Raw genomic sequence first — 25,062 nt, forward strand, 5'->3', positions numbered from 1 at the left:
AAATTAAAATCATTAAAAAAAAATTAAAAAAATAAAATAAAAATCAAGAGAGAGAAAAACTGTTAGTTAACCATCACCTGGACGACGACCACCACCATTAGTATAACAACCACCCATACTTACAATGGGGGAACTATTCGGATCCTCATGGAGGTGAACATCGAGTTGATCGGCTGGTGTCCTGCTGCTGAACTTGGGTGGAACCGGGGGCGGTTTTTTACGTGGTTTTTCTGCAGTCGGTGGTTTCTCTGGACGGAGTGGAGCCCCGGGCCTCCCATACCCACCTTTAGTGGTCTGTATTTAAGACAAATGGTATAACTCGGTTGGATTTTTGCATTTTTTTCTTTTTTTTTAAGCATGAAACAGCAAAAGAATATTCGGTGCAAGGTGCCAACGTTATTCAAGAAATCGTTAGTAGATAAAGTCCGCAGATTCTTTGTCAAACTCAGCTATACAAGCTTCCAACACCAATAGTTTGAGGAAACTAGTTGATAAACATGCAGCTAATTGCATTTTCATAATTTTTTAACAATGCATTCCATGCAAATTTTATACTTATTTATATTTATAAGATAAGATAAAAACACAGAATAAAAACACAAAGTAGCCTCATATTGCAAATACTATTCATCTCAAATCTATATATAAAGTTAGGTATGTTTATATATTTGTATGTACAGGATTCACGCCTAAACTAATTAACCAATCATTATGAATTTTGGAATACAGCTGCTAAACATACAGTGTCCAAATATGAACTATAATTTAGTTCTATGCAAAAGTGAATAAAAAGTGTGATGTCCTTTTGTGAAAATTCAGATACTTTCGATTTTTGTAAAATTTTTAAAAGTATTAGACATTTTTTATCCTCAGCCCAGAAAATCAACAGAGATTAGAGCATTCCTGTAATGATATTGTCCCTGATGATTGCAGTGTAGTGCTGGTAAAGTGCGATTCTAGGAGGTCTCCTCCCTAGTTTTACTTTCTCTCTTTGAGAAGGGGTTAGTTTATTGCTAATCGCCTGATGCGCCCTTACCGGGGAATGCCGATAGGGCTGCCCAGGCACTTTTTGTAGGTTAGAGTATCCCTCCTCGGGAGCACTTATTTCCCAATTTCACTTCCTGGACCTGGTTTCACAATCCCTGCAGTGAGAGACAACTAAATAATCTCCAAATTTCGATTGACATATTTTAAAAGGATGGGGGAGGGGATATACTAGGAGGCAAACTCTTATTTAAGAATTCAAATTAGATATTAAATTTGCATTGGATTTAATCCATAGTCATTAGATACCAATTAAGCAGGATTTCCTGCATCACAGTTTCTTCTTAAGACGTCTTAAGCTTAAGTTTTAAATTTTGGATATTTTGAAGATGAAAGATCGTAATGTATTTTCATCAAAATTAGAACAAGGATTCTAGATATAAGGTTTAAAAATCATTATATCTTTATTTTAATCTTCATAAAGTGGTACAAAACTGTTCTGCTCAAATAATTTGACCCATACTGTGTTTCTTGTTGCTATTGATAAATGTGGATATAGCATAAAAGTTGAAAGAAAAATATTCTTCCATGGATCAACTCATGAAATTGGAAGTTTTGTCAATCAGACGGTCATATTTTGGTTTTAAACAGCATTAGGTCACTTATAACGCAACCTATTCAGTCAGTATTTGCTATATCATTAAATATTTGGAAATTCAAAAATGTTTTCATATTTCAGGCAAACCTTAAAAGACTGCATCCAGAGAAGAATGCAAGAACAAATTCTTTATAGATAATGATTTTATGTTGGTTTTTGTTAACTATTAATAAATGAGGAATAATTTATAGTTAAAATCCATTTAGCATTACACATATAACCTGTGCAAAAAAAATGCTGGAAATGTGTGAATTAGTGAAATCAAAACCAGATGTCGACTGATTTTTTTTTTTTTTTTTTTTTTTTACATAGGATTCACCACTTATCAAGGCCCAGAGGCCACTCGAGAATAAGGATTAAAGAGTGTGCAGTAGTCAATGTAATTTTGCTTATTCTGATAACACTGACATATTTCAAGCATGTTTTTCTCCAGTTTACATGCGTGATACTAAGTGAACTTTAAATCAAAATGATTTTTCATTTAACAACAAAAACCATTTTTAATGTTTTTATACAAAATTTTTTCTCACATTAGCCGTGACTTAATATTTTCCATTTTTGGAGATTATAAGTTACAGTTGTTGCTTCTATTTTTAAACATCCACATCCAGATTGTTAGTGTTATAGATATCACCACTCCCCCATTCAGGCTTTCATCTGGGTTCATCAGAATTAGGCTTTTCTCTCTTAAATTACTAATTCATCGTATCATCCTCATGAATGCTTTCATTAAAGAAAAAAAAAAAAAAAAAACTTTGACACAAATAATATTATCAATATGAGGCATGTCAAAAAATAGTTTCATAATCAACTAGTTAAAAAACATAGTTTTCATTTTTAAAACTTAAAAAAAGAAATTTGAAATCGTATAATGCACAAGAGCCAGGAAAAAAGAATACATGTAATTTAATCAATCTTTCTAAAATTCAACACACTAGATTTGACAAAAAAATTAAAAAAAATATTCACTGGGTTTATATAATAGTGCTCAATAACAAATAGAGTTATTTATATTAATATTTATTTATACAGACATGTACAGGCTTCACTACAATGGCATGACAATGTTTCGATCTGCATTTATTTATGACAACAGATCTCATAAGACAAAAAAAAAAACAAAAGAAACAAAAAACAAAAACAAAAGGACACTTACAGAAAAAAAGATCTTAATTATTAAGTACACATCAAAACATTGTCATGCCAGTATAGCGAAGTCTCTTACATGTTATGTTATGTTTTTTCTGTTAAATACAATTTGTCTAATTTTAGAAAGTTTCATTAAATAAAATGTTAGATTTGTTAATTCACATACATAGATACGAAAATATCACATATACATACATGTATTTGAATATTTCAATATGACCACAAAACAGAAACAAAAATTTTTTTGTCAACACGCGTTATTGATGCATTTTGAAAAAAAACTATGCAGCAAAACAGGCCGATCAAATACAGATGTTAAAAGACCGACTTTATTAGTGCTTAAAACAAGCCACATTTTTTGTTAGTACATAAGTTTTTAGACATAAGTAAATTTTTTAAAAATGAAGAAATCAAAAAAGAATCAAAATCATGTAATGGTTTTTTGATCAAAGTTCAAATAAGGATTCTAAGCATTTTGTGTTAAGCGTTTTGGACTGAAGATCTCCGAAAAAAATTTAATTTAATTTGATCGAGTACTCGTTTTTTTTACAGCGGAAGAACACGTTCTTATAAGAGCGTGTTGAAGTCAGTCATTATGGAATTTGTTAAACATGCAACGGGGAGATAACTCCAGTAAAAGCGCCGACAATCCCTCCCCATCTTTTCTTCCTAAAAATCGAACCTTTTGCTCGGTATCATAAATTGTTTTTTTTTGTTTTTTTTTTGTTTTTTAACAGCAAAAAAACTACTTGAAGTTGTTGTTTTTTTTTTTCGGAGAACTTCGTTCCATAACAGATACGTGCAATATAACCTTTTTTTTTTTTCGTTATTTTCATTTTTTTTAATGTCTTAATTAAACTGTACAAGTACCATATATACTCTTCTAATATCTATAGAATAAAATGGTCATATTGAAATACTGACAAAATAAAAATGAACTAAAATAAGCGAAAGAGGAGAAAAAAATGAGGATGAACATGAAAATGCTTAGGAAAAAAAAAAAAACAAAGAAAATGAAACAATATTTTTTTTAAAGTTGGAAGACTTAACTAATGAAAACTGAAAATAGGATCTCATGCATTTAAATTTACACTGAAATATTTACACAAAGAATTATTAATTAGTTTTCTTTGAATTATAGTCCCAATTTATTTTTGAAACTAGATTTTGGTCAATGTGCCCTCCAACCATTTCCACGCATATTCTTCATCTCCAGCTTCAACTGAGCCAGGAAATTTCTTCCCCTCGGCAGAGTTTAGGCCAATTTTTTTTAAATGGCTTTTTTACCTGTTCACTGCAGTATATTGTTAATCCTGTACAGATCTACAAGGTGCACCGTTTGAGAAGGTGTTAGTTCATTGCTAATCACCTGAAGCACCCAAACTGGGGAATGCTGATAGGGTTGTCCAGACATTTTTTTTTTTTGTTTGCAGGACAGTGTTCTTCCTTTATGGTGCTGGCTCTTGAGTCCCACTTTTTGACCCTTGTGTCACATCTTCCTTCAGTCAGAGGCAGATCAATACCTTCATCTCTGGTATTCAAAGTTATTGATAATTTGTACATGCTGACATTGCCGATTCGGATTACTCTGATTAACAATTCGGAGCGTTCATGAATTTAAAAATTAACACCAACAAAAAACACTTCATTGATTCAATGATGTGGAAAATAAAGTTCTGAATTTTTTAGATAAGGATTCATTACGCATATTATTTGGATTCTTCAGACTAATTTCCACAATGTTTCGGTTGATGTAATCTCCAGCCTTCTTGGAGTGTATCTTGTCAAACTCAGAAATCTTCCAAAAATTTCAAACATATATTCTTAATCCACAGGTTACCATGCTCTTCTACCAGCCAGTCCTAAGCAATTCACAATTGTATATGGAGTGTAGCTCATACTGAACCTTCAACCTGCAGAAGCATGTAATATACAAAGTACTTATAGATACTTTATCCACTACGCCACAGGTCCTTATGGACAATTCTAGTATGAATTCTAAGAGCCTTAATTACTATTCGTATAGATGCGAGGTGGCTGTATTTGTATGGACTAAAAACCTGGCCATTCTAAATTTAAACTCCATAGGATCAGTTTCAATATAGATATTGGCAACCTTCATGTGATTCCTTGTATCAAGTTTCTGATGTAAGAAAGAATCAAGGAAATCAATGTGAACTGTAACGACATTCATCCAAGGATGGTTCAGCCAGCTTCAAATGAGTTCACCAGGTTTCAAACCAATCAAAATGTTTGTACAAAGTCGATATATGTCAATTTACTAATATCTCTTATAAGAACGTGATTCTGTTAAGAATTGAGGGAATCAATGTGAACTGTAGCAGCATTCCCACAAAGAGGTTTAAGTCAGGTTCAAATGAGGGCACCGGATCCCAACAGCTGGTCAAAATACTTGTATAATGTCGATTCATACGAATTTACTTATCTTTCTTGTGATTATGTGATTCTAGAATGAATTAGGGAAAACCAATACAAACAAATAGAATTGAGCTGGTCAAAAATAGTACTCTGCAGATTCATATAAATTTATGTTTTAACAATATTAAACATAAAACATCAGTGTAGATGAACAACACACGTAAAAATGGCTGGAGAGCAAATTGGATGAACATTAAACGAAATATATAAAAATAACACAAGATGAAATTTTGTAGAAATAAATTCAGTTAATCATGAATCTTGTGATTTTAAGGTGTTTTATTAAATTATGAAAATCTAACATATGAACTTTGAAGTTTTTTTAAATCAGAATCAAATATTGATTTTGTAGGATAAAAGCTATTGATGATTAAAATTAACAAACTAATATATATAGATACAGGGTGAAATGATAAAATTGTTGCCATGCAAAAGATGGCATGATTCCATTTCCGTTTGATGAAAACTGGTTGTCTACTTTAGTTGGCCAGTTGTGTACAAATTCCAAGAGCGATAGGAGCCTTCTATCATGTCTGAAAATGACACAATGTTCAATGAGCAAGACCAAAGATGCGCCACTGTACAACGCATGCTCTCTACTAATCAAAGTTATGGCAACAGGACCATTGCTATTACCTGCAAAATTCAAATCTGGATGGTTCAACGCTTAAGGGCACAGCTCAACAAAGTTTCCAGCCATGGTTATGGTCTTTGGTGTGGTTTCATGCCACCTTACATCTTCGAAGTTGGCTTTAAAGTCAACACCAAAATGTACCTGAATGTGCTGAAGAGTGTAGTGATCTCCTGGTGAATCAGGTGGCTGCTGGCAGATTCTGAGTGTGGCAGCAGGAATCGGCGCTGGCCCACAAGTCCGAAGAGACCCAGGCTTGGCTTCAGAAGAAGTGCTACAACTTTGTACCCTTCTCTCACCAGTCCCCTCCTCCCGAGTCCGCTGGACTACTTTGTTTGATCATACATTGATCATACATCACCAACATGACCTCCCACAACACCAAAGCCAGTCTGATTGCTGTCATTCACTGAGATCCTGCTGGCGCTTGTGAAAAAGACATGCTCCCAGTTCTGGGACTGTATCGAAGTGGTGATTGAGGCTGAAAATGGCTACATTGAACAGATGTCAGCTCTACTACATAATCAAGTCACCTGAATTGATTTTTTCAATAAAAGTTTTAAAATAAATCTTTAGTATTGTTTTCTTTAGGGCGACACTTATCGTCTCACCCTGTATATAAATAATTAACAATGAAAGGATATTTCTTTGGACATATCCAGACTTTAAATATTCTGGAATCTGAACTAGTATTCGAATGTTTAAAATTTAAAGAACCTGAGATAAGTGTTTGAAGAAGTACAGACTCCACGTTTTTGTTGAGAATATCTTTAAAAAATTTTTTTTTATTTTAAGCAAACAAGGAAATTCACACAAAAAGAAATCTGACTCAAAAGTTTTTATGTTTTAAAAAGAACAAAAACAGAGACAACGAAGAAGTCGGATATAAAAGAAAATATGAAGCAGTTTCAAAATGAGAGTGAAAAAATGGTGTTGGTTAGCTGAATGGTAGGTGACAAAGATTTTTTTGTTGGCGTATGGCGTGATGATCGTCGGATGGTGATGGTGAGATAGAACGAATGGTCGTGATGACAAGCAAAACTAAAATGGAATCAGCAAAATTGATGATGAAGAAAGATATTAAGGCATGAGTGTGAATCTCCTTGAGTATCAAAAAAATGATTCAAGGAGACAAATCAATGAATATACATTTTATTTATTTATATAAAATCTCTTATGTACGTAGGTATGTGTGTATAAAAAAAAATAAAATAAAAATCGCACTAAAACTGAAAAGAAACTCATTTTGTTATATAAATAGAATTATAAAGATAAATAGCTTTATCTCAAAATTGGAACCTACTAAGATAATCAAAAGCTGAATATACTAAGTAGAGCAATTAAAGAAATAGGAAAAATCGATGATGAAAAATAAAAGTGAATGAATTAAAATATTTTGTTTTGTTTTATACGTCACTATAATCAATTCACTTTGTCTTCACAGATTACCATTTCATTAATTGATTGACCAACCGACTAATTAGTTGATTGATTGTTTTTTATCCGTTATTCTATTGAAAATACTTTTATTTTTTTGCAAAAATTTAGTTGTGTATTTTTTATATTTTCAAATTTATGTTAACCAGTGATGCATTTTTATTAATATTTATCCTCCGATAGAAAGAGCTTATCTTTGAAAATTAATGGATTAAGAATTTTTCATTATTAAAATCCATTGTTTGAATTTTTAATGGATCAGTAGATACTGTAATTTATTCAATTTTATTTTTCATCAACAATTTTTTTTATATATATATACTTTTTTATTGATAGGATAAAAAAAAAGTCAGTATAAGAAATATTTTATTATTATATGCAAAATGCGTGATGATGCAGTTAGAAATGGATGATGCAAAAAATAAATATGGAGGAGGGGTATAAATTAGTGGTGACAAGTGAGATTGTTATAATTATCTCTTGAAAACGGTTAGCTTGATGAAAATAAAAATGTCAATCATTGAAATCAACACACAAACATAAGGTATGTCAATCAACATGCAATCAATGTTCACATTGAAGGAAAAAAAATTATTATTTCAGTTATATATATATATATATATATATATATATATATAATCCTCTAACCAAGAAGGGCAGGAATGGAGGGGAGAAACTGTTTATGTATAAAATCAATATATACAGATTTCCAAGTGCAACCTGAAAAACTCCCATATTTAATCTAGGATAATAAATAGGAATGATCTTTGTTCCAAAGACAGTAACTCTCCTTCCTCCAACAATAGTAGACTAACAGGGAATACTTTACGAAGTACGTAAATGAGACAAATAGAAACTGGCCTCTGTCAGAAAGTATTAACTAGTCGTCAGAACGCTTGACCAAAGCCACTAACATTTTATCTGTATTTTAGGAATTCACAAATATTAGAATGCCTTCTTTCACTCCCAATCTATTAAACTTGAGACAAAAGGAGTTAGTAACATCTTTTGAAATGGTTTATTTTCGGAAAAAAAAAAAAAAAAAAAAAAAAAAAATTATTAAATAAAAAATATTTTTAACTATTTTTTCTTCTTAGACTTTTGGTTGCATCTACTCTAATCATAGAAGACTTTAGAAGTTTTTTTGCTTTTTGACTGTTAATACAATCGTCAACAAAATCAAACATACAACGTTCTCTTTGAGGCGACATCACCCCCGATTTAGCAAAACTGAGAAAACGAGGTAGAAAAAGGGAAAAAAAATTGCAAAGTCTTGTATGATTAGGATGGATGCTGCAAGAAGTCTCAGAAAAAAATTAAATGAAACAGACTTTCCATCTAATAAAAAGAATTATACAGTATTACTGTTTTCTAAAGTTTTTGTTTGATTATGGCTGGGCGATCGTGGGTTTTCGAAAAAAATAAAGGGAGTCCTGTTTCTTGATCTGTAACACCAATTGTGGCAGAACAAAGGACTTTAAATTATAAACAAATGCTTTTGTGGGGCAAGAGGACAAGAGAAACACTGAACACGCATGTACGCATTCTTTTGTCGCTGCCAACCACCACCCCCATCTCCCCCTCTTTCTCATATTTCTCGCTCTATCACTTGCCACAGGTTGCAAATTGATTGACAAAAAAATTGATTGAGAAAAAACAAACATCAGTCATTGGCCACATAATGGAAAAATGCATGTCAATGAGGTGTTCTTTTTTTTTAGTATCATAAACATATCTTTTACCAAACAATACCATTTATTTTGTCAATCAACTCCTAGCTTGTGGCAAGTGACAGAGAGATGAGATGAAGAGATGACATCACCCGTGTATAATCCAACATTTTGATATAGTTGGTAGTTACGAAGCCTCCACTTATGAGGTGATGCAGGCTTGGTTTAATGAAGCAGCTATTAACAATTATTAAAAAGAAAAGTCTCTTTAGTACTCCTACCTCCATCCAATATTTGGAAGTTACAAGAGGAGACTTATGTTGAAATAATAAAACTCAGTTTTTTTCCTTTCTTTCAATTCAATTACTAAAATAATGTTGACTTTCTTTTTGAAGTGAGATGGGGAAACAAAGATAATTATGTCTGTGTGTGGGGGGGGGGTACAGGCTTCAAAATGAAAACCTCACTGCAAATAAAAATGCAAGAATTGAAGAATCCTGGTAAGTATAAAATGTAAAACTTTCTTACATGCAAATCAGTGAGGAGTTAAAGTAAAAATAAAGGAAAAATGTTGCGATTAGTTGTGTGAGAGAGAGTGAGATGATGATGTGAAAAAAATAACAAATCCAAAATAAAAATTCATTTTAAAACAGTATAAAAAAATTTTTTTAAAGAATTTTAGATGATACACAAAAAAAAATACATTCATTTTAAAACAGTATAAAAAAAAAAAATTTTAAAAAAAAAGGTCTTTTTTTAAAGAATTTTAGATGATACACACAAAAAAAAAAAAAAAACATTTCATGACAAGAACGAAAATAAAATATTTAAGATTCTTCTTTATCACTTCCTGATTTTCAATCTTTTTTTTTTTTCATATTCACAGAACGATAAAACTGATAAGCAAAATGAATTGCCCACTGACTGCGATTGAGATGACCATCGTTGTCAAGTGAAACGCTGAAAGGGAGTATGAATATAAGAACACATGGATGTAAACAGTCAAGAGAGTCAATTAATCGAACACAAAGGAGTTGTTTCATTGGCCAATCAATGATCCCCCCCACCTCTAAAATCCAACTCATTATGGTAGGGTAATTGGCAATGTGATAGTGGCAGAACTATCTGGCTAACAGTGATCAGGTGGAAATCCAGGAGTTGACGTCATGATCTGTTGTTAATAGTTATAAATACTCCTCATCAATAAGTAACACCCTCTAAAGTTCAACCATGAAAACATGGTAATATGATAGCACCAGAGCTAATACGGCTCAAGTTAAAATCCACGAAGAGTCAGCATCAGGATCCATTTCTACCTTTGTGTGTGGCAAGCAAAGACGTATCAAGTACGGTACCATATACGGCATAATCACAGTGGCACACCGGTTCCCGACAATCATTGAAGTTAAGCAACGTTGGGCTTGTTCATTACTAAAATGGGTGATCAATTTAAGAATTCTAGGCACTGTATGCAGGAGGTAGTTGACACCTCCCTGCAAGAGTTGCAAAAACCTAACAGCGTCATCTCCCCTAATGGGAATATACAGGCAACAGGAAACTGCTTGTGAATTTCATACTCCCATAGAACGCCGGATCAACACAAATAGGGTTAGTGCAATTTCACACAAATATACACAAGTATGATACCGCAAATCGATGGACTAAAAGTGGCAATATTACTTCTATATCATTCCTTTGACTGTTCCGGGCCAAACCTTTCCAAACTTTGCATGAAACTACAAAGCCTTGCTGCTCTCGGCACTAGGATAAAAATCTGCAATCCTGCCAGTTAACAAATAACTGTGACCAACAAGGAGAATTTCATGCAGACCAGACAATCCTGAGGCAAAATCTTTACGAGTTCTATACAAAAAGTCTAACTCGCTTGACAGCAAAAAAATCATTGAGTGTTCGAGTGTTGCAAATGAAACTTAATGGCCAAAATTTAGCTTGTTTACCCACGTGCCTTCGACAGAACATATAGTCATGTTAATGTATTTTGTATTCTTCTGTTCTGTACTACTAGTGTTCAATTCCTACCTCCTTCTCCAGTGAAAATTGTTGCTGTTGGAGGGAATGAATCGTACAGACACTATGTTCTGCTACCGGCTTCATCTGTGTAACTTGAGAATCTAAGCTAACTACTGTGATGGGCATTAAAATCTCCAAATACACCCCGGGGTTAGTATCTAAAGACAGTGCCGCATCTATACTGTCAGAGACATGGTTATGGTTAGGGTACTGTCTTGAGTTAAAAGAGAACAGTAGAGAAAATATAATTTAGTTATAGTGTTGCAAGGTTAGTCTAAAATACATTAAGATCTGGTCATCTGACTCTAGATTGTGCTCTCTAGTTAAGAGTGTTACAAATTCAGACTTCAAGTCTGTGCATATATTTTTCTAAGTTCTTATGGATGGCAGAGGAGGGGGGGGGGTATCCAGTCATGTTAAAGCAGTTAAAGGAGATTGAAGAGTGTAGATTAATTTCACTTAATGCTTGGATATCCTGGGAGTTTTTTTTTTTTTTTTAATTAATCTCATTCAGTCATGAAAAAGTTTGTTTTGTTTTTAATGTGGATCACTCGATTAAAAAACAATTTATCTGGGTATTTTAGAATCAATAAAAAAGCAAAGGAGTTTTACTTCATATAAGAACATTAGTAAACTATACAATGATTCTGTAATGAAGATAAAACATCAATAATTTAAGTTGTTCTTTAACAAGGTAGACTTACAAAATTTAAAAAAATTATCTGCTATAATCATACACATTGCATTTCCATATAATACATATTGTATTATTTATAAAACATACAGGCCTAGTGCATAAAAGGAAACCAAAGTTTCACAAAGAGACACAGTGTAGTTCAGAGAAAAAAACAAACATGAAAATGCAATCTCAGTAAACAAAACTGATGATAAAGCATCCCCTCTGCTTTTTTCTGTAAAATAGATGAGGTCCATTTTGAAACCTCAGTTTCCATAATGCACTACTCCTAATTTACTCATATCATAATACAGTGACAGATGCAATGTGTGCTTATCTAGAAGCCATCTTTATTCCAGAGCAGATTAGCAGATTAACATAAAACAAGGGACACCATAGAACCACAACTCTTATAAACTTCAACAACTAAGCCTGTATGTTTATAAATAACTAAATATTATGCTTTAAGCTCTATAATAAATCACTTTTGTTTGCTCGTTTGACATCTCAAAATTAATATATATATATATATATATATATATATATATACAATACACATATATATATATATATATTAATTATTAATTTTGAGATGTGAAATATATATGTGTGTGTGTGTGTTAGTATTTGTATGCTTGTTGTTTCTGAGATGTTAATCCAATGAAACTTTATAAAATAGTGCTCAATAGAAGATAGAGCTGTATTACAGTAATTTTTTATTTATTTATAGAAACATTATTAGCCACAAATGTGCACACGTTTCAGCTCTGACTTAATAAAGTCCAGCTTTTTCAGGTTTGGTTAAAATGGCTTGAAGCAGCAGGTCTTTGAATAAAGTTTCAGTTGAAACGCACATGCACATATGTAGCTAATAATGTTTGGATAAAAAAATTATACTATATATATATATATATTAGATAGATTGAATATCCTCTTATTCAAATATGACTGATTAAACAATGACTCTTCAAAATGAATATATCTCTTTCATTAAAGTTTTTAATAATAGTTGAGGTTTTTTTTATGTTTTTCATTCTATACATTCTGTTAATAGTAAATTTTGTTGTTTTTTTTTTTTCACAGAAAACAATGTTCTGTAAAACAAAATTGAAGATATTTTCTAATTGAGCTTTATCTTAAAAAAAAAAAAAAAAAAATTAAAAATGAAGAAAATTGCAAAAACTAATTTTATTAAATTTCGTGGTTCTTGTCCCAAATTGCCACTGTATTGAAAAATAAAATAAAGAAAAATCTGTATGAAAAAGAAAGTCAATTTTGTAGATTAATTGGAATTCCTAAGTATTAGATCCAAAAATCTGTTACATATGAATTGTTGAGTTATCTCACTTTGTTTCTTAAAAAAAAAATATTTGAATGGCGGCCGAGATGGTCACTTCTTGGATACTCATAGAATTATTTTTAAATAAGAAAATTAAAAACTACGTATCAATTTATGTGATTTTTGGAATACAGTATTTTTATTCATCATAAAGATATTTTCTTTATTTTTGTTTTTTAATATAGGGTGAATTCTGAACAAGAATCAATTTTGTTAAAAGAAAATTAGACATCAATATCAAGGGAATAAAATGTAAAAAAAAAAAATTTCTGATTCAAGTATTTCATAAGCTTTTGAAAGTACTCAACATTCTTAATTATAGTTTGTCTCACACAGACAGAACGGCTTTTTTTTTTTTTTTCCAAGATTTTTTGTTAATAAACTTAATACGAAAGAATGTGGCAAAAAGAAACATTTTTTCACCCACCTTTTCTGGTTTCGTAACTGGCAAGAACGTCATGTTATTGTCAATCCATTTCTCTTCAAATGGAGGACCACCAGCATGGCCCATTACTCCTCCAGGATAGAGTTCACCATTATATCCAGGTTGTCCTCCACCAGGAACCCCTCCATAAACTCCGGCAGGAAGGCCTTCTCGTGCAATATCTTCCGTAGCCTGAATGAAATATTCACAAAGAGGCCTTAAATTCTAGGCTGCATAGAATCACTTTAAGAACAGAGATATTTAGATTTAAAATAATTGAAAATAGAAATTGAAGATGAGAATTTTCCATGAATAATAAAGAAAAAGAAAAATTATCACAGTATAAATACGTTTACAATAATCAAAACAAAATGTAGAATTTCTTTCATTAAAGGCATTTCCTAACATTTCATTCATATATATATATATATATATATATATATAGAGAGAGAGAGAGAGAGAGAGAGAGCTAAATCAGCATTAAACATTATATACAATCAAAAGAAATAGTTTGATTTTATAAATAAACTTATCTACAAAATAGAGATCATCATAGCTAAAAAAAAAAAAAAATAAAATGCTTAAAAATTTAAATTTTGTAAATACACCCATCTACAAAATAGAGCATTATAGATAAAAAGAAAAAAAGAAAAAAGCCTACTAAAATCTTATATAAATTGGAGAAAATTCTTACAATTTCTATTAAGAATTCTGAAAAATTATATATCCGAGTTTGTTTACCTCTTTGAAGGAAGGAATCATGAAATGGAAGATTTTATGCTGAAAGAATGCAGAAAAATGAAACTTGCTAAGATGGATGACCGTTGATCCATAATCAATATAAGTTAAGTTTTATTTTCTCAAAAGTTCTCGTCATATTTTAATTTTAAATTCCAGATGTACTAATAAAATACTGATCCAAAGAGAAAGTAGGAGAAACTAGTGACAAACACAAACATTACTCCTGCCAAAACTGTTAAAATATATTTCCATGAACATTTTGCTATAAGACACCATTGTTACTATTTAGACATTTGATTATAAGTAACAATTTTAATTGTATTAATAAGACATTTAAAACGAATCAGTAATACAGTGTGGTATTAACTCTGAACAGCCTATACCAGCTTCTTCAGACATTACTGACATTGGTATTTGTGTATTCATTTCCATATAAACCTAAGAATAACAGCAACTAACAAATGAATATTTTATATGAAGCTGTCCGTAAAATCATGAAGAAACCGTGAATTAAGAAATTATTTTAGGTAACAAAATTTTATACAACCGCAAAATCTGAAATTCCAATAAGCTAATGCCTGTGAACATTTGAACAATTAATAAAAAGAACTTGAAAATATATTTTTTTTTAAATTAAAATCAGTTGAAAGTTAAATATTCAAACATATTTTAAAAGTTGGTGCTAGGTTATTTTTTTGTCAAGTTGTCGAATTTTTAGATAGCTCCTCCAATGGTGATACATTTTTAGAATCTCTTCAGTAATAAGTATTTTTCAAATTTTATTTTCATTTTAAATTATGGCAGCAATGTTACGTTTCTGAATTTGTTTACATGCGGATTGATTATTTGTATTACTGGGATTCTCTGAACTTACTGCCCACAGAAAGATCCCAGAGTTCAACAAGTTACACCTAAAGAAGGTTGTAGGTTAAATAACCGAAACGTTATGAAAATAACACTCAGGATGAAAACAATAGTCCAAAGAATTCAAATAATACAAACAGCAATGTTTTATTCTCAATAAGATTATTGAATACAAACAGCTTTCAAAATTTTTAATGCATTTTGTACGAATTTTAAAGCTGAATTCCTTTTACATTTTGAATGTTCACAAATTAACTTTTTTTTGAAGATTAAAATGTTTTTTTCATACTAAAATTATTTTCTTGCTCTTAAAAAAAATTACAAAAATTAAATCCACCACAATGCATTTGAGTTTATTCAAAAACATGTCATCCACCTTAATCTTTTATTAATATTTAAAGAAAAGAAAAAAAGATAATTTGTGATCCTTCAAAATTTAAAAGAAATTTTGATTATGTTAAATAAAACCGTTTCCTTTAGACTTCCACTTTTTGTTTAGTAGAAATCTCTGTATACCAAGGAAATCTCTTCTGATGCAATTCCAGTTTAATTCTAAAACTCTACATAAGAAATAATTCTTATTTTGAAAGGCTTCTTTTTTGGAATAATTGAATTTTTAATAAAGTATGTTATAATCAAAATATACATAATTTTATTCTATAATTTGATTTTTTTGTAGAATGATTTTATATAATAAAAATATATTTTAAAAGATTACATAAAAACGTAGTTTTCACTTTAAAATACTTTTTAATAAAAACATTGTTTTTTTACACTGAAATGCTTTTTTTATCTTAAAATATGTTGCAATAAAATCCTTACTTTGAAACTGACATGAAAAATTGTTTTGAATTAAAAAGTATTCATTACAAGATATTAAAAAAAAAAAAATTAAAAAAAACATTAAAAAGTGAAGACTACTTTTTATGTAAACTTTTAAAATATATTTTCAAAGCAAAAATTAGGTTTTATGCAATTTTAAAATTAAACTAGAATTATGCAAGACTGGTAGGACTTCCGCAAAACAGAAAGCAGAAGTCGAAAAGAAACAATTTTATTCAACATAACAGGAATTTTGAAGCATTTATAATCTAAAATAATTTCTACCCACTTTTTAAAGGACTGAAATTTTTTGGAAGCTATTTCAATCTAATAATCTCCAATCATAAATTAAAACATCACGTTAATAAAATTTGTCATGGTTTTATAACAATCTCGTTCAATTAATAATTGAAGGATAAAATGAGATAATTTAACTTTCAAAATCTTTTTAAACAAACAAAAAAAATTTAGTTAAAGGGTGGGGATGAAACAAAATGAAAATAAAAAGACTCCCCAGACGACATCAGGTAGGTATTGATACTTTAATAAATAAAAACTATTGTGTTGCAGAATTTTGGAGATGAGGATTGATAATTTGTATAACTCAGATTACCGTTCTCATCTTAATTGTTATTCTCACGACACCTCCACTGATGTGACCCACAACCTTTTTATAGTGCACATCGTCTAACTTGGGAATCTGTATATAATTTCAAACAAACCCTTTTATAAAGGATTTTATTCAAAATTCCGTACAGATTTTAGACTTTGACATCAAAATTCCCGAGTTTGGCGAGACACACCTAAAGGTGGAAGGTTACATTGGTCAAAACAGAGATGAAAACAGTTGTCCAAATAATCTAAAATAAAAACTACCTGAAACGCATAAGGAAGTCTAAGAGACTATTTGAGAATGCATGGAATATTCAGAGTACTCATTGGGCAAATTAAAAAGGAGTAAACGGAGCACCAAAAAGGTTAAATTAGTGTAAAATTACAAGCAAATTAGTTTTTAACAGTTAAACCAATTTTCAAAGTTCGTTGTCTGTACAAAGTGTAATCATCCATGGCAATTTGAGAAAAAAAAAATGCAAAAAAAAAAAAAAAAAAATTTTTGACAATGACTGTTACTGATCGATAAACTCAACTAAACTTTTTAAAAGATACAACAATGCATCGCAATGAGGTAATAAGATGGAAAACGTAACCGAAGTGCATGATGAAAAATAAATCAAACGAACAGGAAAAAAAAAGCACAAATATTGATGGGGTTCCTTTTACGAATAAACGTCTTCACAGGGTTTTTTTTTCACACATATTTCCATTCTTGTATCATTATATCTCATTCAAAAGCAGTCAACTTCATTATTTGTTAGTTTTTATTTGGATAATATTTCTTACACAGCATTCCAATAACGTAGGCCTATTTTTATTATTGTCCAAGTGTACTGGTATTTATTAAAACGCTTCTCTAGCTAGAACTACGGTCAACAATTTCCATCACTATCTGTACCTAAAACAAAACAAAAATTCCATGCACAAAGTTTCTTTCCTAGATCTGTCTGTAGAACAAAATACCATTGGTCTGCTTCCCAGCTGATTATAGCATGATCATTTTCAAGTCTAATGTAATTAAGTTTCTGCTGAGCAATCCTCTCATGTAATCAAACCCTACTCAAGTTCCACCATTACTGATCATAAAAGTGTGGTCTCTGAGTTTACTTAACACTCATTAATCCTTATAGTGACCTCTTTGATAAGTAGCAGGAAAAAAAAACAAACTCATGCTGATGCACGAGTCTCTACAGCTAAAATCAGATGTTATTCATGACTTTTGGTTGATTTTGCGAATGGATGACTACATTAGTAGAGACACAAAACTTACCACAAATTATTTTATTTTGCAATTACAATAATTGTTACAGTTTGTAAAAAAAAAAAAGATATTTAAACATTAATAGTTTCAGTAATTTTTATGAACTGATTAAATATTTGGACCATTAATGTTTTAAGCTTCAAGATTGATTAATAAGGATAAAAGACAAAACAAAAAGAATACTAAAAAGGAAACAAAAATTAGCATAATCAATAGCATTGTCCTCAGTTTTAATGAAATAAAATAAAAACCTGAAATTAAGTTTCATGAATGTTGTGGTTATCTGCCCTTAGTAGACATTTATTCCCACAAAGTGACAACGTGCATGGCTATATGTGAACATAGTTTGGTTTGGCATTTGTTGGGTTTAGTGTTTTATAAACCTTTATGGGTCATTTAATGCCAATGTTTATTTCCGTACAACATTTTCTATTGATTTTTCATAGTTGTCTTAAGTTTCATTCATGTTTTTTTTTGTTTTTTTTTTGTTTTTTATTGGGCTTATTTATTTGATTTTTTTTCTTTTTGGAATGATTATCGAGACTCCAAAAATGTGTCCCTTTCATATACACGATTTTTTCTTGTCCTAACATAACACTTGACACTGTTTTTTTTTTTAAACTAAATAAACCCTTTTGAATAAGTAAAAACACTAAAACTTATCCAGCTAGGTAGAAAAACAGTAACTTATCTTCCCTTTATTTGTTATTTGTTTTTTGAAAACTTTTTAGTTTTATTGTCTATAGTACAAAATGCAGTTTTCAAAAAGGACAGTAATTCTACCTTGATGCCAGGAAACAGCACTACATAAAGAACAGACTTGTGGACAGTAGCGATTATTTATGACAAGCATTTTTATTAGTCAAACAACACTTCTCTCAGAGAGTCCTAGCTTTAGTCAAGGTCTGATATTTTCTTCTGACTTTCTATCACCAATACGGATAGTTGGGGTCATTTTTGTTTTTGTTTTAGCAGACTTTCCGTCTCTGCAGCGACATACAAAATTCGGCTAGGAATTTTATCTTCGGACCCCAAAATCAATAGAGATTAGAGCATTCCTGTCATGATCTAGTCTCTGTTGATTGCAGTATAGTGCTGTTCCTGTGCAGTTCTAGGAGGTTCATCCTCCCAGGCTTTGCTTTGTTTCTTTGTGAAGAGGTTAGTTTATTGCTAATCATCTGAGATGCTCTTCCCAGGGAATGTCAGCGGAGATGCTCCTTCTCGGAGGCACTGACTTCTCAATCCCACTTTCCGACCCTAGAGTCAAAGTTCTTGCAGTGGGAGAGAACTAAAAACCTTAAACAAGAATCAAAGCCTACAAAAAAAAAAAAAAAAAAAAAGAAAGAAGGGGGTAGGAAGTCTCTAGTCAATAGACCTTCATATTCAACCAGAATAAAGTGGGGTTCTCAAATGCTGCATATATCCATAGCAAACATTGAAGGTTTTTAGACTCTCAAAGGAGGATAGATCATAACTATAATCATAAAATTACACCTTCCCATTTTTTTTATTGCAGGCAGCATTCACCCTGGGCTGGGGAGAGAAGGGGGACTCGTTTCCTCCAAACAAGGAAGTTTCAAGGGAATATTAAATTCACAAGTGCTCCCCAGTCACATGTATATCCCAGTCAAGCGAGATGAGGATATTAGGTTTTTGCAGGGAGGTGTCGATGTCCTACATCCATACATCCAGCATATAGTATTCCAAAATGGTCACCCATTTGGTACTGATAGATTACCAAAGTTATGCAACATTGAGCCTAACAAAAACTTGTATGTCAATTGGATTATGCTGTATTCATTTATTGAGAAAGCTTTACTACATACATATATATATATATATATATATATACACACACGTTTTATTTTTTATTACCATATCTTTCTGTTAAGTTACATTATTGTTTCTGCCACTCGGCCGTTTTTTTGGCCGTCTGTAGCGTCCTCAGACTTTTACAGAAATGTTCGCTATTTTGGGATGATAGCGAACATTTCTGTAAAAGTCTGAGGACGCTACAGATGGCCAAAAAAACGGCCGAGTAGCCGAAACAATAATGTAACTTAACAGAAAGATACGGTAATAAAAAATAAAACGCATATTTGTTCTACAACAGTATTGAGTACTTTCTTCAGTTTTTATTAATTACCATCTCCACTATATATATATATATATATATATATATATCTATGTTTCAAGTAGCTATTTAATTTTCTGTTAAAAACAAATAAAAACTAGTTTAGAATAAATTAGTAGGATAAGAGATTCAAAACTCCAAAAATTGATGTTAAAAAAAAAAAAATTATTTAAATCTGTATTGAAAAAAATTTATTTCACAATGATATTAGAAATTTATAAAAGGAAAAAAAATTATTTAAATCTGTATTGAAAAAAATTTATTTCACAATGATATTAGAAATTTATAAAAAAAAAAAAAATTATTTAAATCTGTATTGAAAAAAATTTATTTCACAATGATATTAGAAATTTATAAAAAAAAAAAAATTATTTAAATCTGTATTGAAAAAAATTTCACAATGATATTAGAAATTTATAAAAGGACAAAAATTAAATCCAACAAAATTAGGAACTACTAAAAATCTGTAATCATAGGAATGCAAAATGTCATGTGAAGAATTTATTTTTAGGTGGAGGGGAAATAAAACTTTTTAAAAAGAATGACAAAAAATAAATTTGAAATTAGTTAACTTTTACAGAATAAACATTAGAATTTATTTCCAACACCATTATGTACTAATTTTTTGGTACACATGCGGGATAAGGATTGTACTATTGTCATAATTTTTCAGGCAATTTTTGTAAAACACCAAAAGGCACAGAAATGCTCAACCAATAAACTTGCAGCAGCCAATGTTATTTAAGAAAACATTGTTATCATTGCATTTCTAAATTTTGGGGATGAGGATTGGTTATTCGTATTTGGAAGAAAGTTGGAGGTTACATCGATTGAAACATTGTGAAAATGACACTTCTGCTGCTAGTCTCTTGCTCCTAGACAAGGTTCAAAAGAGTCGCCAATCTGATAGGCCCTGAACTGGCATCTAAGCTTCAGCCTCTGTCCCATCGACGAAACGTTGCATCCCTCTGCCTGTTCTACAAGTATTTTAATGGTGAATGCTCTGACGAACTGCAGACACTTGTGCCCCCACAACGTAGACACCCTCGACAAACCCAACAGGCAGCTAAATCCCACCTCCACACAGTAGAGATCTCTAGATGTAAAAGATCTTTCTACTCCAGTAGTTTCTTCCCCGGAACCTCTAGACTCTGGAATTCTATTCCAGGTCCCTGCTTCCCTAACTGTACTGGCATGCAGAAGTTCAAGTGTAATGTGAACCGACAACTTGCTGCCCAAATCCCAACATAGTGCCCCAGTAGTTGCTGCCCCTGATAGTAGCCCCCTACACCAAAGTGGCAATGTGCCTTGTTTGGGGTGAAAATGAAATAAAAAAATAAATAAAATAATAAAAAAAAGAACAGTAGTCTGATGAATCCAAATAATATGAATTGCTATCATTGGTTAAAAAATATATCTTAAATAAAAATTTCTTTTAAAAAATCCAAATTTTTTTTAATTTGCTATCAATTGTGTGTTATTCAAAAAATAAATATTCCTGAAACAATGAGTGTTTTTATTATTGAGTTGAATTTTAATTTTCTTAAAAGTTAGTAAAAATTGGCCAATAATTATTAATTTTTTAACAACAAAAATATTGTTTTCATTTTGGAATTAATTTTTGACTGAATTATCTTCACAATAATTGAAATATATTTTTCACCAAAAAACTGCCCAGTATTTGCACAGAAGAAAAAAAATATATCACAAAAATTTATTCGACACCTTACAGCATTTTACACAAACTGTCCAGAAAATTCTGACAATAGCACAGTTCTTATCCTGCATAAGTACCCAATTTACTTTTGTTGGCACTATATTGATTTGCATGTATGGGTGTGTCATTAAATAAAAGTGGCAGCAACCAATGGGTTTAATTAAATCTGCCACATTCAAGTTTACCAGATAAAATACAATTAACAAAAACTGCATTTCAAAAAGGTTGAGAGCAAGATTAGGCAATTTTACATAATGTTGCAAAAAGGTAAACCTATTTACAACAGCATGAAGAGTTTAAATGGAAAGATAATACAACAGTATATATAAATATTTTCCCAAAAGACATAGAATGCAGTCCACACATATCAAGACACACATCAAAAGGAAATCCTAGCTTGAGTTTCAGCCTCTTTTGGATTTTTCAGTAGGATGCATCCTGACCAAGAAATTGAAATCAGAGTCACCTACATACAAAGTGGAAACTGCCAATGAGCCACTGTCAGCCATGTGGAAACACACACACAGACATGCATATATATATACACACACACACGCATACATATACATTGATTTTGTTCTATAAATTTTATGTTTATTGAAATAAACTGTTTCTATGGGTGTCTATTCTTTTCTGTCATGTTTGTGTGTGTATATATATATATATATATATATATATATATATATATATATATATATATATTACACACACACAGAGTGTCCCAAAAGAAACTGATGGATTTGAAATTTGAATTACATGGAAAATAATACTCTACGATAAACATCTACTCCTCGGTGGTGTAACTCATGATGACTTTGGTATGGTTACTCTAGATGTTTTGAAACATTTTCATTGGTTTGCTACTTCTGTTGTTCCATCTTATATTTGATCAATTCAGCTTCTTTTGGCACACCCTTATGACACGGTATTCATCTTAGGCAGGTTGAAATAGCTTATTCAAAAGGAGAAAGTGTTGAGGGAATATTAAATTAACAAGTGGTCCCCAGTCACATGTATATCCTAGTCAGCTTAAGATTTTGCAGTTCTTGTAGGAAGGTGTCGACGTCCTCCTACATAGAGCACCTGGAATTCTTAAATGTTCACCCATCTGGTACTGACCAGGCTCAGCACTGCTTAACTTTGGTCTCTAACGAGAACTGCTGTGTCAATGTGATTATGCCAAACGTGTATATATATATATATATATATATTACATCTGAAAAACGTCTACATAGCAGTTTTTCATATTATTTCAGAAAGGTTTAATGCATGAAATGTAGCATAATCTGTATATGAGTATGAAACGCATGTCATCCTTGACAACAATCTTCATCTCTTTCATGTCAAGATAAGTTTAATGTAAACAGTACTGCATGAATATTCTAAATAGTTAACATTAGGTTTACTTAAATAGCAAATATTAAATTAACAAAATTTAAGAACACACTAAGTTAAAAGTATATATTTTAAGACAGTTCAACATATCAAACCCAGTAAAATATTAATAGATAACTAGTAAAAACAAAAACAGGTGCTTGTGCAGAATTGTGGATTTTAAAACAAACGCATTACAGGTGAAAACATTACATATTTACGTGTCATGTCGAAATTAGTATAAATTTTTTAAATTACAAAAAAAAAATGATCAAGTAGAAAAATAAAAATAGAATTTATCAAATTATTGTAGGTTTTAAAGTATTAAAGTTGAAAAGTTCTTCAAATTTTGTTATTTATGAGAAACTGACTTATCTCCCTTGTTTTCTTTTAAATCCACCATAAAAAAAAAAAAAAATTAAAAAAATGAAAAATCTCCGACAACTCGTTTCAACGTTTCCCCCCACCCCTCTCCAGAAAAACAGATCTAGCACCGCTTCTACTGGATCATTTTTAGTAATCTATACTAATTTTGACATAACTACGTAATAATGATTTATCTGAAATGTGTTTGTTTCAAAATTCCCTATTCTACAAAAGCACACACAGCACAAAATAAAATTTTAAATTACATCAAATAAAGCGATAATCTTAACAGTAAGCATGCATTTCTTTGTTTAATATAAGTTTTTAAAAATAAAATAAAGTAATAAATAATAAGGAAATATTGAATGAATTGAATTTAAGCATGGGAAACGTCTAGCTTGACAAAAAAAAAGGAGTTGTCTCCCTTTAAGTCTAGCCAGAGCAATTGTCTCCCTTTAAGGCTGGCAGCAGGTTGTAAATAGAATTATCAAGATTATATGTAGACAGATGAAATTTAAATGAAAGAGAAGTATTGAGAGGATATATTTAGGTAGCAAACATTCCTTTAGACATATTTGAATAAGACAGAATCAACAAAAAGCTCTTTAATCCATTGGATTGTCATGTACTAATAGTATTACACTTCTTACAAATTGACGAAATAAAAGCATCAAACATCAATTGAAAGAGACAATTAAAAATTTGACCTCCTTGCCGATCTTGTACTATTAAACAAATTTGATCAAAAGGCCATTTTGCAGAAGAAAGCTCTTTTTTTCTTTGTAAAATGATTTAACTAATTTGAATTGGTTGTAGTGTCACAAAAATTAGTTTAGATTAAATTTAAAATATTTAAAAAATTTAATTTAAACAATGGGAATAGTTGTAAAAGGAAATAAATATCAAAATTCTGGTCACTGACAGCAGGTGAGACTGACCAAAAGTGTTTTTTTTTTTCAAAGCAATGATCCAATGAAATATGGCTTTTTTTTTTTTCTTTTTTTTTTTTTTTGTGCAAAATAAATTCAGTTGAATTCTATTTAAATGATTAAAGGATAAAATCCTGGGTAGGTGAAAACCAGGTCTTCTTAACAGGCTTTAAGATAAAGGTAGGGAGCAGGAATTTTCTCAAAAGTTTAATTTTTAAGGAGAGCTATCCGGATTTTTTTTTTTTTTTTTTGTGCTTTTTTAATTGTATGGATTGAAATACCCACACATTTCTATCAGCTTGAATATATGATCCGAATGATTTTTTTTAAATTTTGAGGTAGAATTATATTTTTATCATAAATATTATACAGTTCTGTTAACAGGTACATTTGTGAAGAGGTAAGATGTAATCAGAATATTATTTTACCAATTAGTGACACCACACACCAATAGACATAGGTTTATAAAAAAAAAAAAAAAAAGATTTATAATCATATTGATTGGTGATAACAAAGTGTAATTGTTTTGACGGTTTTACTCCATATTAACCATAAATGGTTCATTAAATGATGGAAATCGATTAAACTAGACAACAAAATCCCTGCCAGTATCTACTACCCCATGTGTAATTCATGTTATAGCAAAACTAAATTTGTAAAAATATGCAAAATTTGTAAAAGGTTGCAACCTGGCAAACATATAAAATGGTGGTAATTGTGAATGTGATAGCACTGGTATTGCTTAGAAAGTTGCAGTTAGTCAAACATTTTTGCACGACTCTAGGCAGGATCTTTTCGATC

At 30.7% G+C, this 25,062-nt stretch overlaps 1 protein-coding gene across 50 annotated transcripts in view; it reads right to left on the minus strand.

Moving 5' to 3' along the window:
- LOC145259193 (band 4.1-like protein 2) overlaps positions 1 to 25,062 on the minus strand; it is a 585,710-nt gene that overhangs the window by 42,335 nt on the left and 518,313 nt on the right. For 41 of the 50 annotated variants that reach the window (XM_080117013.1, XM_080116992.1, XM_080116976.1 and 38 more), the window contains 2 exons: positions 13,442 to 13,630; positions 124 to 294 (listed from right to left, as the gene is read on the minus strand). In XM_080117013.1, the coding sequence (XP_079973139.1) occupies positions 124 to 294; positions 13,442 to 13,630 (360 nt within the window). The remainder of the gene's footprint in view (positions 1 to 123; positions 295 to 13,441; positions 13,631 to 25,062) is intronic. The other 9 variants (XM_080117018.1, XM_080117020.1, XM_080116995.1 and 6 more) reach the window with 1 other exon arrangement.

This window comes from Euprymna scolopes, chromosome 34 (genome assembly GCF_053919585.1).
Source record: "Euprymna scolopes isolate OS-2025 chromosome 34, ASM5391958v1, whole genome shotgun sequence".
In the NCBI taxonomy this organism is placed as follows: Eukaryota; Metazoa; Mollusca; class Cephalopoda; order Sepiida; family Sepiolidae; genus Euprymna; species Euprymna scolopes.